This window comes from Lissotriton helveticus, chromosome 9 (assembly GCF_964261635.1).
Source record: "Lissotriton helveticus chromosome 9, aLisHel1.1, whole genome shotgun sequence".
Taxonomy (NCBI): Eukaryota; Metazoa; Chordata; class Amphibia; order Caudata; family Salamandridae; genus Lissotriton; species Lissotriton helveticus.
In genome coordinates this window covers 1,093,779,858-1,093,797,377 of record NC_136070.1, presented here as the reverse complement: position 1 = coordinate 1,093,797,377, position 17,520 = coordinate 1,093,779,858, and the positions used below count along the sequence as shown (strand labels likewise).

Genomic DNA, 17,520 nt, shown 5'->3' with positions numbered 1-17,520 from the left:
GCAGTTCCTGACTTAGCGCTTGAAGCGCCAGCACGCCCAGTCCCCGCTCGAGGGTTCGAGCAGTACTCAACTTCGCGCATTTGAAGCGCTATCACACTCAGTCCCCGCTCGAGGGTTCGAGCTTTACTTTCACGCACTTGAAGCGCCAACACGCCCAGTCCCCGCTCGAGGGTTCGAGCTTTACTTTCGCGCACTTGAAGCGCCAACCTGCCCAGTCCCCGCTCGAGGGTTCGAGCTGTATTTTCGCGCACTTGAAGCGCCAACACGCCCAGTCCCCGCTCGAGGGTTCGAGCTTTACTTTCGCGCAATTGAAGCGCCAACAAGTCCAGTCCCCGCTCGAGGGTTCGAGCAGTGAATAGCGCATTAAAGCGCCTACGCACTTAGTCCCCGCTCGAGGGTAGTCGAGTGACTTGAACTCGAATACGCAGAGAGACATTCCCCGTTCGAGGGTTATCGAACACTGGGGCTCTGCCTTTTGCTTTCACTCCGTTCTTTTTGCCCTCTGTTGGGAGGTGGCAGGACCGGCATCTATGCAGAGGACGAAATAGAGAGTGCGCCTTCCCTAACCTCCATTCCACAGTTCGAGTGGCATTGTCGGCCACTGCTTAGCACGGTGTCCTCTGTTGGGTGGCTGTCGGGACCGACAGTCGTGCAGAGGACGGTTGGACGCCCTTATCATCGGCTCCGCCAAGCATCATTTGCCCATCTGCTTTGTTGTACTCGTGTATTCTTTGGTGCTATTAAACCAACCGTGTATCAACATCACCTCGCGTTGTTACTGAGTTCTCAACCCCGGGGTACTCAGGGGGTTACATAATATCCGACCTATTATTCACCTTAATCCACCTCCTGGTTGAGAAAGGAGAATGGCAGCCATGGACGACGTATTGGCCGCATTACTCGACGTACAAACAGAGCTAGCTGCATCCCGGCAGGAAACCGCTGACCTAAAGGCCAGAAGGGACCATGCACAGCGGAACCCCTTCAATGCAGGGGCTCATGGCGCAGGCCCACAAGCAGCGGTTGTGGTGGAAATGCCGGTCGCTATACCGTTGGCCACGCCAGAGCGATACAGCGGTGACCCGGCCACAGTGCAGGTGTTCATAACACAGGTGGCCCTGCACTTCTCCTGTAAGCCCAAGTCGTTTCCTACGAATCAGGCGAGGGTGGCATTCATGATCTCGTATTTGGCAGGAAACGCGGCTCAATGGGCTGTTCCTTTGGTGAGCAGAGACGACCCATTGTTGTATGACTGGGAGGCTTTTCAGGAGGAGTTTGTCAAGGTCGTTGACAGAAGAGCTGATTCCTATACAGCGGACCGCGAATTGCTCCAGCTGAAACAGGGCTCCACGGGCCTAGTTCAATATCTGAACGCGTTCAGGCGTCTCATAGCGAAAACCAAATGGCCACCAGCCAAACAGACAGCGTTATTTCATCAGGGTCTGAGTGAGGAGTTGAAGGACGTAATCGCACAGATAGACCCCCAACCCGCACTTTGTGAAGACCTGATCAGTCTAGCGCTACGCCTTGAGCATAGACTAAGCGAACGCCGTGGTGTGGGGCCATGAAAAGACAAAACCCCCTCCGCTGTAGGCCACATCGGCGCCAACGAATTGCCAACACCTCCAAGAAATGAACCAATGGATATCGGGGCTGTCAGAGCCAGTCTAACGGCGATAGAGAAAGAATCCCGCAGGAAACAGGGCCTTTGTTTATACTGCGGAAAAAAGGACACTACGTCCGTGAGTGTCCGGTGAAACCTAGAACAGGACCCTCACGCTCCAGCCGGCTGTCCACCGCGTCGGTGGAAAAGAAGGCGGAAAACTAAAGGGCTCCCGGAACAAAGAAGGGGATTCCTGGAGTCATGGATACATCCCTTCCATACAAAGGCGCGGCGTGAATGGTTCCAGACACCTGTTCATCCCTCTGCGAGTTAAAGTCCAGGAGGAATGGGTCACTGTTTCTGCCATGGTGGATTCTGGGGCCACAGGGCTGTTCATGGACGAGAAGGAGGCTGAACGAATAGGGGTACCACTTATGCCCTGTTCGGTTCCCGAGGATGTGTACGCGGTGGATGGGCGCCGGTTGGTTTCTGGGCCCATCAGTCAACACACGGGGAATATGGAGGCATGCTATGGACCGCAACATCAGGAAGTCCTGGATTTCAATATCATCTGTGCCCCGCAGTATGGAGTCATCTTGGGGTTGCCATGGCTGAAGAAACATAACCCTTCCATCGATTGGGAGTCCCTCACCGTAAAGATGGATTCACAGTTCTGTTCCCGTTCCTGCCGGTACACAGGGTGCTCAGTCACGGAGAGTGCAACAGGGTACGATGTGGCCACGGCAGCCGAAAAAGAAGTTGCGCTCCCCCCGGAGTATCTACAATACCAGGATGTATTCGACGATAGGCAGGCGGAAACTCTTCCCCCTCACCGCACATATGACTGTCAAATCGATCTGGTTCCGGGTGCTACTGTTCCTAGCGGGAGACTGTATGCGCTCTCGGAACCCGAGAACGTACATCTCCGCTCCTATTTGGATGATATGTTAAAGATGGGATTCATTAGGCCTTCCAAGTCCCCAGCAGCCTCTCGTCTTTTTTTTATCCCGAAAGCCAACGGAGAATTGCGTGCGTGTGTGGACTTTAGGGCGTTAAACGCCATAACAGTAAAAAACAGCTACCCCCTGCCACTCATCAACGTGCTCCTGGAGCAGGTCAAGAGCGCAAAGGTGTACACCAAGTTAGATCTGAAAAGGGCATATCACCTTGTACGGATGCGGGGAGGCGACGAATGGAAGACAGCTTTCAAAACGAGGTACGGCCTCTTTGAATACCGAGTAATGCCCTTTGGGCTGTGCAACGCCCCCGCTGCATCCCAATTCTTCCTGAATGACGTGCTCCGAGACATTTTGGACGTCTACGTAGTGGTCTACATAGACGACATATTAGTGTATTCAGACAACTCAGAAGACCACGTGAAACATGTGTCATCAGTCTGACAGATACTCAGAGAAAACTCCTTATTCTGCAAACTCAGCAAATGCGACTTCCACGTCACCACCGTGGAGTTCTTGGGGGTGATGTTAAGCCCCAACGGCCAGACGATGGCAGAAAGGAAAGTAAAGGCTGTTGTTGCATGGCCGTCTCCCACGAACGTTAAGGAAGTACAGAGCTTCCTTGGCTTTGCCAACTTTTACAGGAGGTTCATCGAGGGGTTTTCTGGAATGTTGGCTCCCATCACCCATCTGCTGAGGAAATCATCACCTTTTCTGTGGGACGCAGAAGCTCAGAGAGCATTCGAGGCGTTGAAACAAGCCTTCATCACCGCTCCTGTGTTGGCTCACCCCGACCCTGAACGACCGTACGCTGTGGAAGCCGACGCCTCCGATCTGGCAGTGGGGGCCATCCTCTCGCAGAGGAATGGAATAGGAGTGCCTCATCCGGTGGCTTTCATGTCTAGGAAACTTAACAACGCCGAGAGGAATTACCACGTGGCAGAGAAGGAACTAATGGCCATCAGGGAAGCATTCATGGAATGGAGGCACTTGCGGATGGGGGCCCGACACGTGGTCATGGTGTTCACAGACCACCGGAACCTCCAGTTCATGACCGCGGCCAGACAGCTGTCGCCGCGTTAGCTAAGGTGGATGCAGTTCTTCTCTGGCTTTCACTTCACCATCATGTACCGGCCGGGCTCAGAAAACAAGAAAGCTGGCGCTTTATCTAGGCAGTCCAGCGATGGGGAGCGCCCCTCGCCGATCATCAGGCCCATCATCTCCCCAAGTGTAGTGGTAGGAGCCATCCAGCCGGGGGCCTTCCTCAGCGGTATCCAAAGAGGGATCCGTACTTTCGAGTGGAGGGCTTGGCTTCAAAGACATGAGGAATGGAGGGTTAAGGACGGGATACCGGTGAAGGGCGATTGCATACTAGTCCCCACGTCAACCCTGAGGAAGCAGGTCTTTGAGTGGTGTCACGAGTCACCTAGCGCGGGACACTTCGGGCTGGAGAAGACGCTGGACTACGTGTTGCGTCGGTTTTGGTGGCCCTCAGTACGAGCGGATGTTCGTGGGTGGGTTGCTGGATGCCCGGTATGCGCAACCATGAAATCGGACCACAGGTGACCCCAGGGACTCTTGCGCCCGCTACCAACTCCGGTCCGACCCTGGGAACGCATTTCTTTGGATTTCATTGTGGGTTTGCCCAAGGATAAAGGGTGTACCGCCATCCTCGTTGTGGTGGATTACCTCACAAAGAAGGGATGGTTTATCGCCTGCAAAGGGGTAACCACAGCGGGACAACTGGCAAGCATCCTACTGAAGGAGGTGATGCGGGTACACGGCCTGCCCAGTGTGATAGTATCGGACCGCGGATCCCAGTTCACGGCCCGGTTCTGGAAAACATGGTGTTCGGCTCTTCACGTAACAACGGCCCTATCCACCAGCTATCACCCACAGACGGATGGCCAAACAGAACGCCTCAACCAGACCCTAAAGCAGTATCTTAGCTGTTTTATCGACCAGGGCAAGGAGGAGTGGGTGGATCTGCTGTGGCTTGTGGAAATCGCATACAACAACGCCACGCACAGCTCTACGAAGGTGTCGCCTTTCTACTGCACCTATGGGCACCACCCGAGGTTCCTTCCGTTGTCCCATCCTGGGGCCACCTCTGGGGTGCCTGAAACCAACAGGAGGGTGGCCCACATCAAGGAAACGATCAGGAGGGCCAGACGCTGTTTGGTGACAGCCAAGGAGGCTTACAAGGAATATGCAGACAGGAGAAGGCGGCCGGGGCCGATATACAGACAGGGTGATTACGTATGGGTGTCCTCGAAAAACCTAAGATTTCGCAAACATAGCGTGTTCCACCCGCGATTCATTGGGCCATACAGAATCAAGACCTGTCTCAGCCCTGTGACGATGCGGTTGGAGCTTCCGAACACCATGCGGATCCATCCGGTGTTTCATGTGTCGCTGCTCAAACCGGCCCTCACGGTTAGACGGCCTGTCCCTTCTACGAACATGGTGGAAGCCGACACGGAGTACGAGGTCGAGGGCATCAGAGATTCCAAATGGAGCAGAGGCAAGCTATGGTATCTGGTGGCGTGGAAAGGGTTCGGGCCTGAGGATCAAACGTGGGAACCGGTGTCTGGTTTAAACGCTCCACGTTTGGTGTCCGCCTTCCACCTGAAGCATCCGGACAAGCCGGGCCCTGTGTAAGGGAGGCTGGATGGAGGAGGATGTACTGTTAGGACACGGAACTTGGCGTAGTAACTGACAGCGCTGTTCCCGCCGTATCAGGACTACACTCCCCATACTACCTCTGGCAGGAACTACAACTCCCGTCATGCTGCACGCGGCGCATGCGCGAGGCAGGCACACGGAAGAAACAGCTTAAAACGGACCGGGAGACGGGGGCGGCTGTCGGATATTGCGAGTCCGCCGTGGAGTCCGTGAGTTACTTCAGGTGAGCGGTTCCTCTGGAGAGTTTACTCTCACCTCGTATTCTACGCGCTGCTAGCGCCAGCACGCCCTGTCCCCGCTCGAGGGTTCGAGCAGTTCCTGACTTAGCGCTTGAAGCGCCAGCACGGCCAGTCCCCGCTCGAGGGTTCGAGCAGTACTCAACTTCGCGCATTTGAAGCGCTATCACACTCAGTCCCCGCTCGAGGGTTCGAGCTTTACTTTCGCGCACTTGAAGCGCCAACACGCCCAGTCCCCGCTCGAGGGTTCGAGCTTTACTTTCGCGCACTTGAAGCGCCAACACGCCCAGTCCCCGCTCGAGGGTTCGAGCTGTACTTTCGCGCACTTGAAGCGCCAACACGCCCAGTCCCCGCTCGAGGGTTCGAGCTTTACTTTCGCGCAATTGAAGCGCCAACAAGTCCAGTCCCCGCTCGAGGGTTCGAGCAGTGAATAGCGCATTAAAGCGCCTACGCGCTCAGTCCCCGCTCGAGGGTAGTCGAGTGACTTGAACTCGAATACGCAGAGAGACATTCCCCGTTCGAGGGTTATCGAACACTGGGGCTCTGCCTTTTGCTTTCACTCCGTTCTTTTTGCCCTCTGTTGGGAGGTGTCAGGACCGGCATCTATGCAGAGGACGAAATAGAGAGTGCGCCTTCCCTAACCTCCATTCCACAGTTCGAGTGGCATTGTCGGCCACTGCTTAGCACGGTGTCCTCTGTTGGGTGGCTGTCGGGACCGACAGTCGTGCAGAGGACGGTTGGACGCCCTTATCATCGGCTCCGCCAAGCATCATTTGCCCATCTGCTTTGTTGTACTCGTGTATTCTTTGGTGCTATTAAACCAACCGAGTATCAACATCACCTCGCGTTGTTACTGAGTTCTCAACCCCGGGGTACTCAGGGGGTTACAGTTATATAATTATCATAGTTAATTGTCATATGTTGTGGAGTTTTCTGTGATATCACTAAAATTCCAATAAGCACAGGGCTAATATAAATCAGTCAGACTTTTAGGACTCTCAATGAAGGCCTGATTTAAAACAATTTGTTTATGATTTCGTTGTGCCTCACCTGAAGACTAGTAACAGTAAGTCTGCGGGCATCATCAGATGGAGCAATTATTGGCACCATGTAGGGGCTATCTGGAATATGTTCATCGTTAAACTTTATGGACACCTCATAATCACCTAAAGACAAACAAACAAAAGTTAAGGTCAGTCTGAGGAAGCTGTTTAATGAATTCCAAACTCAACATGTGACTTGAAAATCTCATAAAAAGAATAAATGCTGAAAACACGGTAAAACACAGAGATTCTGTTTGTTAATCTTCACATATTCAGCTTTATGTTTAAGTACGTCTAGATTTCTACCCACCAGGTTCTTGGGCAATGTATGCAACACCACAAGATCCATCCTTTCGATCTTCAAAGGAGATCTCTGCCTTGCTTGGACCTTCGACGGCAACAGCAAGCCCTCCAGCCCCTGCTTCTCGCGTCCATATGCTGAATTCAGCTGTTAAAACAAGGAGCAAGATTAGAAGATTGGCACAGTACATTTCCCAAACTATGCCATTAACAGGATGTTTGAATGTCATTAAAACTACAAAATGTACACACCCTCACCACTCACAAACAGCATTATGCATTAGCAAGAAGACACTGTTTTGGGTCAATATAACAATATTGACTCTTTAGAGACTTTTATGGTTATCAACAGTTTACTTAATCACATCTCCACCAATGTTGGGTGCCACTTTGATGAAAGTCATGTCCGTATGGTTAAAGCATAATACAGCAGCAATCAGAGCTGAGAAAGACTGCTGAACTTCATCAGCCATTACTGTCTGTGAGCAGACACACTGCTGCAACAATGAACTCATAGTTTACAAAGAGAGGGTCGTTTAGGTCTAAAGATTTAATACACAGAAGGGAACTGCAGAATAAAAGCTATCAAAGACTCCTGAGAAATGGAGCACAAAATGTCTTGCCTGAGAGCATGGTAAGTCATGTAGATATCACACCATCTCTGTGGAATGATGGCTACTGAGCTCTGTGCACACTAATGGTGTACTAACAATAAGCATTTCAAATGAAGCTGGGGGCACAAGTGCTAGTAAGGCAATGAAGTGTCAATACTAACCAGTCCACCATGTCTTTGCAGGATTATGGGTTGGTCATCAATTTATTCTTTTTTTCTGAAACAAAACTCCAAATAAAGAGTTTGCTTCACAAAAGCACCAAACATTGTCCTTGATGCACAGGGAGATGTGCCCCGGTGTGTCAGAGATATCTGGCATGTTTTAATGCCCCGGGCTGCCATGTTCCCATGGTAGGCTTGGACGGTAAGAAGCAGAGTCAGAAGGCCCACGCTAAAAGGGGAAGGGATTCTGATGCAGTGAAACTGGCAACCCTGTGGCGAATGAGCCTCAGGCAGAAGCTCCACCAATGGAAACCAAGGTCTTAGCCATCTAGGAACCAGGAGTGTGGGAAAACTGGACATCTGCTGATTTACAGTGGTTGTCCCATTACTGCCTTCTAGATGATCTCCTAAGTAAGAGCTACACTTTCAGCAAAGACAGTACATTTACAACTCTATGAATACCCACCTGGAACTCCGGCTTCTCCTCGCTCCAGTCCCGGACCTCCAGCTCTCACTTTGTTGGCACCGCCTTCACCAAGAGGCCCAACAGTGAACTGGAAGGGGCTGCCTGGAACATGCTGCCCTCGGTACTTCACATCCACAGTATGGACTCCCATTTCTTGAGGTACAAATCGAACACAGTATGTGTTTTTGCCAAGGTCCAGGATTTCTGCGTCATTCACTTTTCCGGAGGGACTTGTTACTTTGGCCGCCATGTCACGGCTGTCAATTTCTGAAAGATCAGAAGAAGAGTTTCTTGATGGTTTGAACAACATAAAAGAAACAAAGTATAATCATCTACAGGCATAGCACAAGCTTAAGGTGCTTGGACTACTGGGACGAAATGATGTCCAGCAGCTATATCTAAAACTACGGGGCAGCAAGCTTAAAAATCCTTGAAAGATAGACACTGCCTCTGTATAAAATAATGCACAAATTCAAAGCTTTATCTAGTGCCATAATCCTAGCTTACTATGGACTTAAATAATTCCTTTATATGAGGGTCAGGATGGTGGCATACCAAAATAACGGGAAGGGAGCTTGGCATAAAACCATCATTGTCAGTGCAGAACATTCTGGGATGTGAAGAGATGTGGCAGAAATATGCTTCACTTGGCATCAAAGACCATGTATAAGAAATATCCTACCACCGACAGGTGAAAGGTATGAAACTGAGAGAAGAAGGATTCACTAGCATGATAGAAAGGCTCATCCACGCGCATGTACAATCAAGACACAAAACGATTACACAGGATGTTAGAATCTAAATATATGGTAAACTCAGTTGTACATGAGCTGCCTCTATTTCAAGGTACCCGTTATTAAATTATAGACTTTCAGTCACTATGATAAAAAGTGATCACCGGGGTCCAAGTCTATTAATGCAATTAAACCTGTTCTTCTGGTTAAACCCATGATCTGTAATATATATTTGCACTAATCGGATGTAAATGTCAAAGAGAGGTAGGTTCACTATAAAATTAACGCAATTGTGATGTACATTAGGAAAGCAAATCTGTATTTATATTATGGTGTAAATTTACTCTATAGTGTACACTGCATCTCTTTAAATGTGATTGTATATTTTAGTATCATACACGAGTTGAAATTTTCTTCCTTAGGAAATAACTGCTACCAGGAGTACAGCCAAGGTGCACATCTACCCACAGTTTATGTCACTGCAGCAAAAAGCTAAAACATGAGACTACATAAACATGCAAATAAAGTACGCTCAATCAAAAATTGGTTAATCATTTAAACACTTTTTTAATCTAACCTGCAGATAACTTAATTAACAAGAAATAACTCTAACTCCTTTTCTATCCATCACTGATGTTAAAATCCACTCTATTCCATCGTATTTGATCCAAGCTAGGACATTAAACTTCAATAGCATTAAGGCTGCACTCATCAGAAGAGGAGCAGCACTAACAGACTTTCAGAATAAGAATGCGGCAGTACAGTACACTATCTCAACTTTGTACCAATATTAAAATCTCATTGAAAACTAAAACAATGACACATATTAGATATTGCTACCAGTTTTAGATGCTGCTCTCAACAGCTCTTATTTCAAAGTTTTAAAATGTAACTGAAATAATTGATAATAATGTTTCACATTTATATACATTTTGGTCCCTCCATCTGTAATTTTCATATTTTTAATATGGCGAGTTAAAGGGAAAAACTCTGCCACAATCTTCATCTCAATTCTATAAAGCAAATTCATTTGAAGCATGCTGGATATTTCAAATTAGCACATTTTGCCAACCTCAGACTTCACATGCTCAGTGCAATAACGCACCCGCCGTCCCTACAGACCCTGCACTCAACGGCTCAGCTTTTTCTTGACCCCAGATGTAAAATGTACTTTGGAAAGATTCCCTCCGTTCACAAGTTGATGGCTCTATAAGAACATGCTGGGTAGATTGGCTCATGGGAGTTGGATGACTTTCCTTCCGCTTAACAGACAGTGAGGTGCTCTTAGAGAAGAGGGAGAGGCTCTCCAGAGAAACAGCAAGTTGAAACCAAGAAACTACAAGGATAGAATGGGAGAAAAAGAGAGAGAGAAGAAAAGAAAGACAGTATAGGGCAATTACAGATTCAGGAAATAGCAGAAACAGTAAAGTAGTGATGTCAGACACCTTACATTTACATGAGTGTTAATGAAATGTGTCTTTTACAAGAGCACGCTATTTGTTTGAAGTAATGATGTTGTTGAACCCCATTGTGATACTAACAGTATATTGTTGTTGACCGTCTGAAAGAGCATTAGTTGCATTTATCTGTTTTCTCACCCTCTTTACAGCCTCCACTCCTGTTCCATACCATCAAATGCAAGAAGAGTTAAGATTGTCAAATGCTTGGGAACGACATATGAATGGAGTAGCTCTATTACAATAAAATGTATTGAAGTCAGTCCTTACTGCCACTTATATACCCACAGGATAGGAAAATGAGCTGAGAATGTAAATGCTTAGTTTATCTCCTGCCTTCAACTCAAACATAAGTATCTCCTTTAAATTAAGGTGTGTAGCTGACTTGTATTATAGAGAGTATTCCATTTAAGGGAATTTGATATAGAATGGTTGCATTATGAATACCACAAAGTTCCAACTGAAGTGACAAAGAGAGCACAGCCTGAATTTTCAAGAGTAAAAGACTTATTTTCATCAACAAGGGCTAAAGGGAAATAGATTAAATGTGGTAACTAAAAAAAAAAAAAATCAGATTTATGTTCATTTGACTGGATGGTTTTGCAAAGGGATACAGTGATGATGATGAGTGGTTTAAAACTGACCCGGTGCAAAGTGATAAAATATCCTTCCGAACTTTCAAAACATTTTGTGTCCTTTTCGTGGATGACTAAATGCTCTCCATTCTACATCCAGTAGGCAGATGTTTACTTCACTAAAGAAAATCTCATAATTTGCATCACTGCTGGCATTCTCATTAGACAGTCAACTGACTTACTATAAAGTATATTCTTCCTTGCAAAAGCAAAAAAAATATTATGGTGGCAGTGACTTGGGATTAGACACACTGCTTGCGGTGGAAATGTCAGTCTCTACTTCTCCTTATTCAGTGCATTACGTGTACTTTAAATTAACAAACTAACACAATTCAACAGGGGCTTTGAAGAGATACAGGACATTGTGCTATATAAAGGAATGTTCATTTAACCCTTCACTTGAAGCAGGAAATCTAGACACCCTGCAATAAGCTCTGGAGGATCACAATGCAGTCTACATGCAACTTAGAAATCTGTGAGAAAGCGAGTTACCTTTTAGCTTCCTATATGACAAACATCCATTAAGTCTGGGCAAGAAGCACATTTTCTTTACTCAATGCATTATGAATAGGACCATGTCTCCCATGCAAGAGGGTCTCTCTGTACTGAATTTACTGAATTTACAGTATAGTTTAATTAATTAAAGCAAATTCGTTTTAATAATTCATTTCAAAGTTGTATAAGGAGATAACCAGCTTCTTGTTATTTCAGAGCAAGAATTTGAAAGCCCCTTTACTACATGCAAATCACCCGTAGGCAAGCATGAAAAGTTAATTGCTAAGTTGCTTTCTACACCATTTGTGGTTTGAACCAGTTCTGAAGTTTGGATTCATGGCCATCAATACTCAAGGGTCCGGACTGGTAAGAATCTGCCTGCAGGTTTAAGTCATTTTCAGAATTGTTGGGTGGCATGGTGAGCAGTTGCTGTCCAAAGGTTCATGAGTCATGGAGTTTGTCTGGAGAGTTTAAGTATTATGGGACTTTTTCCCAGCATGCTTTTAGAAAAGTGCTGAAAACCTAAACTTAATCCTTGCTTCTACAGGAAAGAAGGGAGTGCAGGAGAAAATATTCAGGACAGCATTTTAAAAACATTGCATACAATTGGGCCCTATGTCCTTGCCCATTCCCATCTAGGTGATACATAACATTTGCCACCAAGTGTAAATGTAGGTCTAGCCATGGGCACCCAGGACTCGAGATCCATTTGGACATTTGTCAAACTCTTTTAAAAGTTACAGATTTAGTGACCAATGATAGGGAAAACATGTTAATGCTATGTATTTCCTTCTACAGGGAATTACAAGGATCAAGTTTGCAGATAATAGTGTGTTACTTGGGATCTCAAAAATTCGTAGAATAAACAGCTATTGGAGCTGGAGTCAATGACCAGTCTCTCCTTTTGACCAGTGAGAATATACAAATAGCACCTGAACAGTCCCAGACAAGATTCCAAATGATATATATGACAGTGTAAAAATGTACGTTTTAATAAATCAAAGACTATACAAAAATCCTACAGAACAAAGCATAGCCAATCTGCCATCAATCACTTTCAAACAAAACTGTTGATACTTTCACCCACTCCATGCCTTTTCGATAGATGTTCACTATACAATAAAACATACATACATACATTCAATCGCAAGTTCCATGTTAAGCTTAAACTACACACCAGATTGATAAGACTCCAAGGCTTCACACATACTGTAATATATATATATATATATATATATATATATATATATATATATATATATATATATATATATATATATATATATATATATATATATATATATATATATATATAACCTACTGGCGATAGCCAGTAGGTATATATAGTTAGGATTTTTTTCCCATGGGATTTTTGAAAATTCTATGTCGAATAACTTTGGCGTTTGAGGACAGAATTGGCTGAAATTTTCAGGAAAATGGAACATTTTGTATCTGAGCAGCCCCTGAAAATTTGGGGGGGTTTCGTCAAGGGGGGGCCGAGAAAAAAGGGGGGTCCCAAAACGTGTTTTTCCCATGCAATTTTCCATAGGGCGGTTGGCCTCACTTTTAGCCTGAACGGCTGAATGGATTTACACCAAACTTGGCAAAATTGTAGGGACTGGTAGCCCGATGTGCCTTTGCTATGTCTCAAGATATAGGCTCCAGTGGTTTTTACGAAAATTAACTTTGAAAAATATATATTGGGCTACATTGGGCTATATATATGTTGGAGCCCAAATGTAGCCCAATGTAGCCCAATGTAGCCCAAAGATGGCCACCAGAGACAAAAAAAAACAAATGTAGCCCAAATATCAGCCAGATGTAGCCCAACTATAGCCCAATGACAGAATGTCCCAGAGTGTTCTAAAGAACAACTAGAGTGCTAACAGTCCTACTTATTACAAAGGTATGGCACACCTGAAGCCATCTTGATTGGAATAAAGTGGTAACTCTTAAAACATTTAATTTAAAAAGGAACAAAATGAGGGGGTTCATTTTGCCATAGAAAGTATGATTAGCGAATATATGACGAAATCCCGCATACCATCAGTCCGCAAAAAAAATCCCGCATGTACTATTAGGCCGCAAATTAAAATAACGAAAACTTTTAGAACGAATATGCCTTTAGCATACACTAAACAACTAAACTACCCTAAACCCTAAAACACTACCCCCAGCATGACCCTACACTACACAAACAGTACAACACTACCCTAAACCCTAAAACACTACCCCCAGCATGACCCTACACTACACAAACACTACAACACTACCCTAAACCCTAAAACACTACCCCCAGCATGACCCTACACTACGCAAACACTAGAACACTGCCCAAAACCCTAAAACACTACACCCCAGCATGACCCTACACTACGCAAACACTACAACACTACCTTAAACCCTAAAACACTACCCCCAGCATGACCCTACACTACACAAACACTACAACACAACTCTAAACCCTAAAACACTACCCCCAGCATGACCCTACACTACGCAAACACTACAACACAACCCTAAACCCTAAAACACTACCCCCAGCATGACCCTACACTACGCAAACACTACAACACTACCCTAAACCCTAAAACACTACCCCCAGCATGACCCTACACTACGCAAACACTACAACACTACCCAAAACCCTAAAACACTACACCCCAGCATGACCCTACACTACGCAAACACTACAACACTACCCTAAACCCTAAAACACTACCCCCAGCATGACCCTACACTACGCAAACACTACAACACTACCCTAAAACACTACCCCCAGCATGACCCTACACTACGCAAACACTACAACACTACCCTAAACTCTAAAACACTACCCCCAGCATGACCCAACACTACGCAAACACTACAACACTACCCTAAACCCTAAAACACTACCCCCAGCATGACCCTACACTACGCAAACACTACAACACTACCCTAAACCCTAAAACACTACCCCCAGCATGACCCTACACAACGCAAACACTACAACACTACCCAAAACCCTAAAACACTACCCCCAGCATGACCCTACACTACGCAAACACTACAACACTACCCAAAACCCTAAAACACTACCCCCCAGCATGACCCTACACTACGCAAACACTACAACACTACCCAAAACCCTAAAACACTACCCCCAGCATGACCCTACACTACGCAAACACTACAACACTACCCAAAACCCTAAAACACTACCCCCAGCATGACCCTACACTACACAAACACTACAACACTACCCTAAACCCTAAAACACTACCCCCAGCATGACCCTACACTACGCAAACACTAGAACACTGCCCAAAACCCTAAAACACTACACCCCAGCATGACCCTACACTACGCAAACACTACAACACTACCCTAAACCCTAAAACACTACCCCCAGCATGACCCTACACTACACAAACACTACAACACAACTCTAAACCCTAAAACACTACCCCCAGCATGACCCTACACTACGCAAACACTACAACACAACCCTAAACCCTAAAACACTACCCCCAGCATGACCCTACACTACGCAAACACTACAACACTACCCTAAACCCTAAAACACTACCCCCAGCATGACCCTACACTACGCAAACACTACAACACTACCCAAAACCCTAAAACACTACACCCCAGCATGACCCTACACTACGCAAACACTATAACACTACCCTAAACCCTAAAACACTACCCCCAGCATGACCCTACACTACGCAAACACTACAACACTACCCAAAACCCTAAAACACTACACCCCAGCATGACCCTACACTACGCAAACACTACAACACTACCCTAAACCCTAAAACACTACCCCCAGCATGACCCTACACTACGCAAACACTACAACACTACCCTAAAACACTACCCCCAGCATGACCCTACACTACGCAAACACTACAACACTACCCTAAACTCTAAAACACTACCCCCAGCATGACCCTACACTACGCAAACACTACAACACTACCCTAAACCCTAAAACACTACCCCCAGCATGACCCTACACTACGCAAACACTACAACACTACCCTAAACCCTAAAACACTACCCCCAGCATGACCCTACACTACACAAACACTACAACACAACTCTAAACCCTAAAACACTACCCCCAGCATGACCCTACACTACGCAAACACTACAACACAACCCTAAACCCTAAAACACTACCCCCAGCATGACCCTACACTACGCAAACACTACAACACTACCCTAAACCCTAAAACACTACCCCCAGCATGACCCTACACTACGCAAACACTACAACACTACCCAAAACCCTAAAACACTACACCCCAGCATGACCCTACACTACGCAAACACTACAACACTACCCTAAACCCTAAAACACTACCCCCAGCATGACCCTACACTACGCAAACACTACAACACTACCCAAAACCCTAAAACACTACACCCCAGCATGACCCTACACTACGCAAACACTACAACACTACCCTAAACCCTAAAACACTACCCCCAGCATGACCCTACACTACGCAAACACTACAACACTACCCTAAAACACTACCCCCAGCATGACCCTACACTACGCAAACACTACAACACTACCCTAAACTCTAAAACACTACCCCCAGCATGACCCTACACTACGCAAACACTACAACACTACCCTAAACCCTAAAACACTACCCCCAGCATGACCCTACACTACGCAAACACTACAACACTACCCTAAACCCTAAAACACTACCCCCAGCATGACCCTACACAACGCAAACACTACAACACTACCCAAAACCCTAAAACACTACCCCCAGCATGACCCTACAACTACGCAAACACTACAACACTACCCAAAACCCTAAACACTACCCCCCAGCATGACCCTACACTACGCAAACACTACAACACTACCCAAAACCCTAAAACACTACCCCCAGCATGACCCTACACTACGCAAACACTACAACACTACCCAAAACCCTAAAACACTACCCCCAGCATGACCCTACACTACGCAAACACTACAACACTACCCAAAACCCTAACACTACACCCCAGCATGACCCTACACTACGCAAACACTACAACACTACCCAAAACCCTAAAACACTACACCCCAGCATGACCCTACACTACGCAAACACTACAACACTACCCAAAACCCTAAAACACTACCCCCAGCATGACCCTACACTACGCAAACACTACCCAAAACCCTAAAACACTACCCCCAGCATGACCCTACACTACGCAAACACTACAACACTACCCTAAACCCTAAAATACTACACCCCAGCATGACCCTACACTACACAAACACTACAACATTACCCAAAACCCTAAAACACTACCCCCAGCATGACCCTACACTACGCAAACACTACAACACTATCCTAAACCCTAAAACACTACGCCCAGCATGACCCTACACTACGCAAACACTACAACACTACCCTAAACCCTAAAACACTAGCCCCAGCATGACCCTACACTACGCAAACACTACAACACTACCCTAAACCCTAAAACACTACCCCCAGCATGACCCTACACTACGCAAACACTACAACACAACCCTAAACCCTAAAACACTACCCCCAGCATGACCCTACACTAAACAACCACCACAACTCTACACTACACTAACACAACACTACACAACACTACACTACACTACACAATCACTAACCCACGAAAAAATTATAACAAACCCACTTACCTCTCTCGTCATCGTGGTTTTCACAACGCAAATGCATTTACCATACATGCCTTTAAAACGTAATTCTTTGTAAAGGCATGCGCGATAAATGCACATGCGTTTTGAAAAAATGCGGGATAATGGTATGCGAGGTCAATGACCTTGCGGGATAATGGTATGCGGACTGAAAGTCTGCGGGATAAAAAATGCGGGAAAATGGCTGCAAACCATGATTAGCAGCAGACTTCCCTGGTGAGCACTAGCTTTACTACAGTGATCTAATGAGCAACTAGAGTGCTAACATTCAGAATTTATGGCAAATGTGTGACACATCTGAATGCCTTCTTGATAGAACCAAAGTAAACAAGCATTGAAAATGCAATAGATCTCGCCCTCGTTTAAGTTAAAGCCATTCTGTTTGTAATGAGGTGGCTTTTTAGCTTTGCTTTTATTAGTGTTTTTAA

General features: G+C 46.2%; 1 protein-coding gene across 3 annotated transcripts in view; it reads right to left on the bottom strand.

Moving 5' to 3' along the window:
* The window catches only part of FLNB (filamin B), a 530,593-nt gene that overhangs the window by 52,768 nt on the left and 460,305 nt on the right, over positions 1-17,520 (bottom strand). For all 3 annotated transcript variants that reach the window (XM_078661490.1, XM_078661488.1, XM_078661489.1), the window contains 3 exons: positions 8,065-8,331; positions 6,834-6,971; positions 6,531-6,646 (listed from right to left, as the gene is read on the bottom strand). In XM_078661490.1, the coding sequence (XP_078517616.1) occupies positions 6,531-6,646; positions 6,834-6,971; positions 8,065-8,331 (521 nt within the window). The remainder of the gene's footprint in view (positions 1-6,530; positions 6,647-6,833; positions 6,972-8,064; positions 8,332-17,520) is intronic.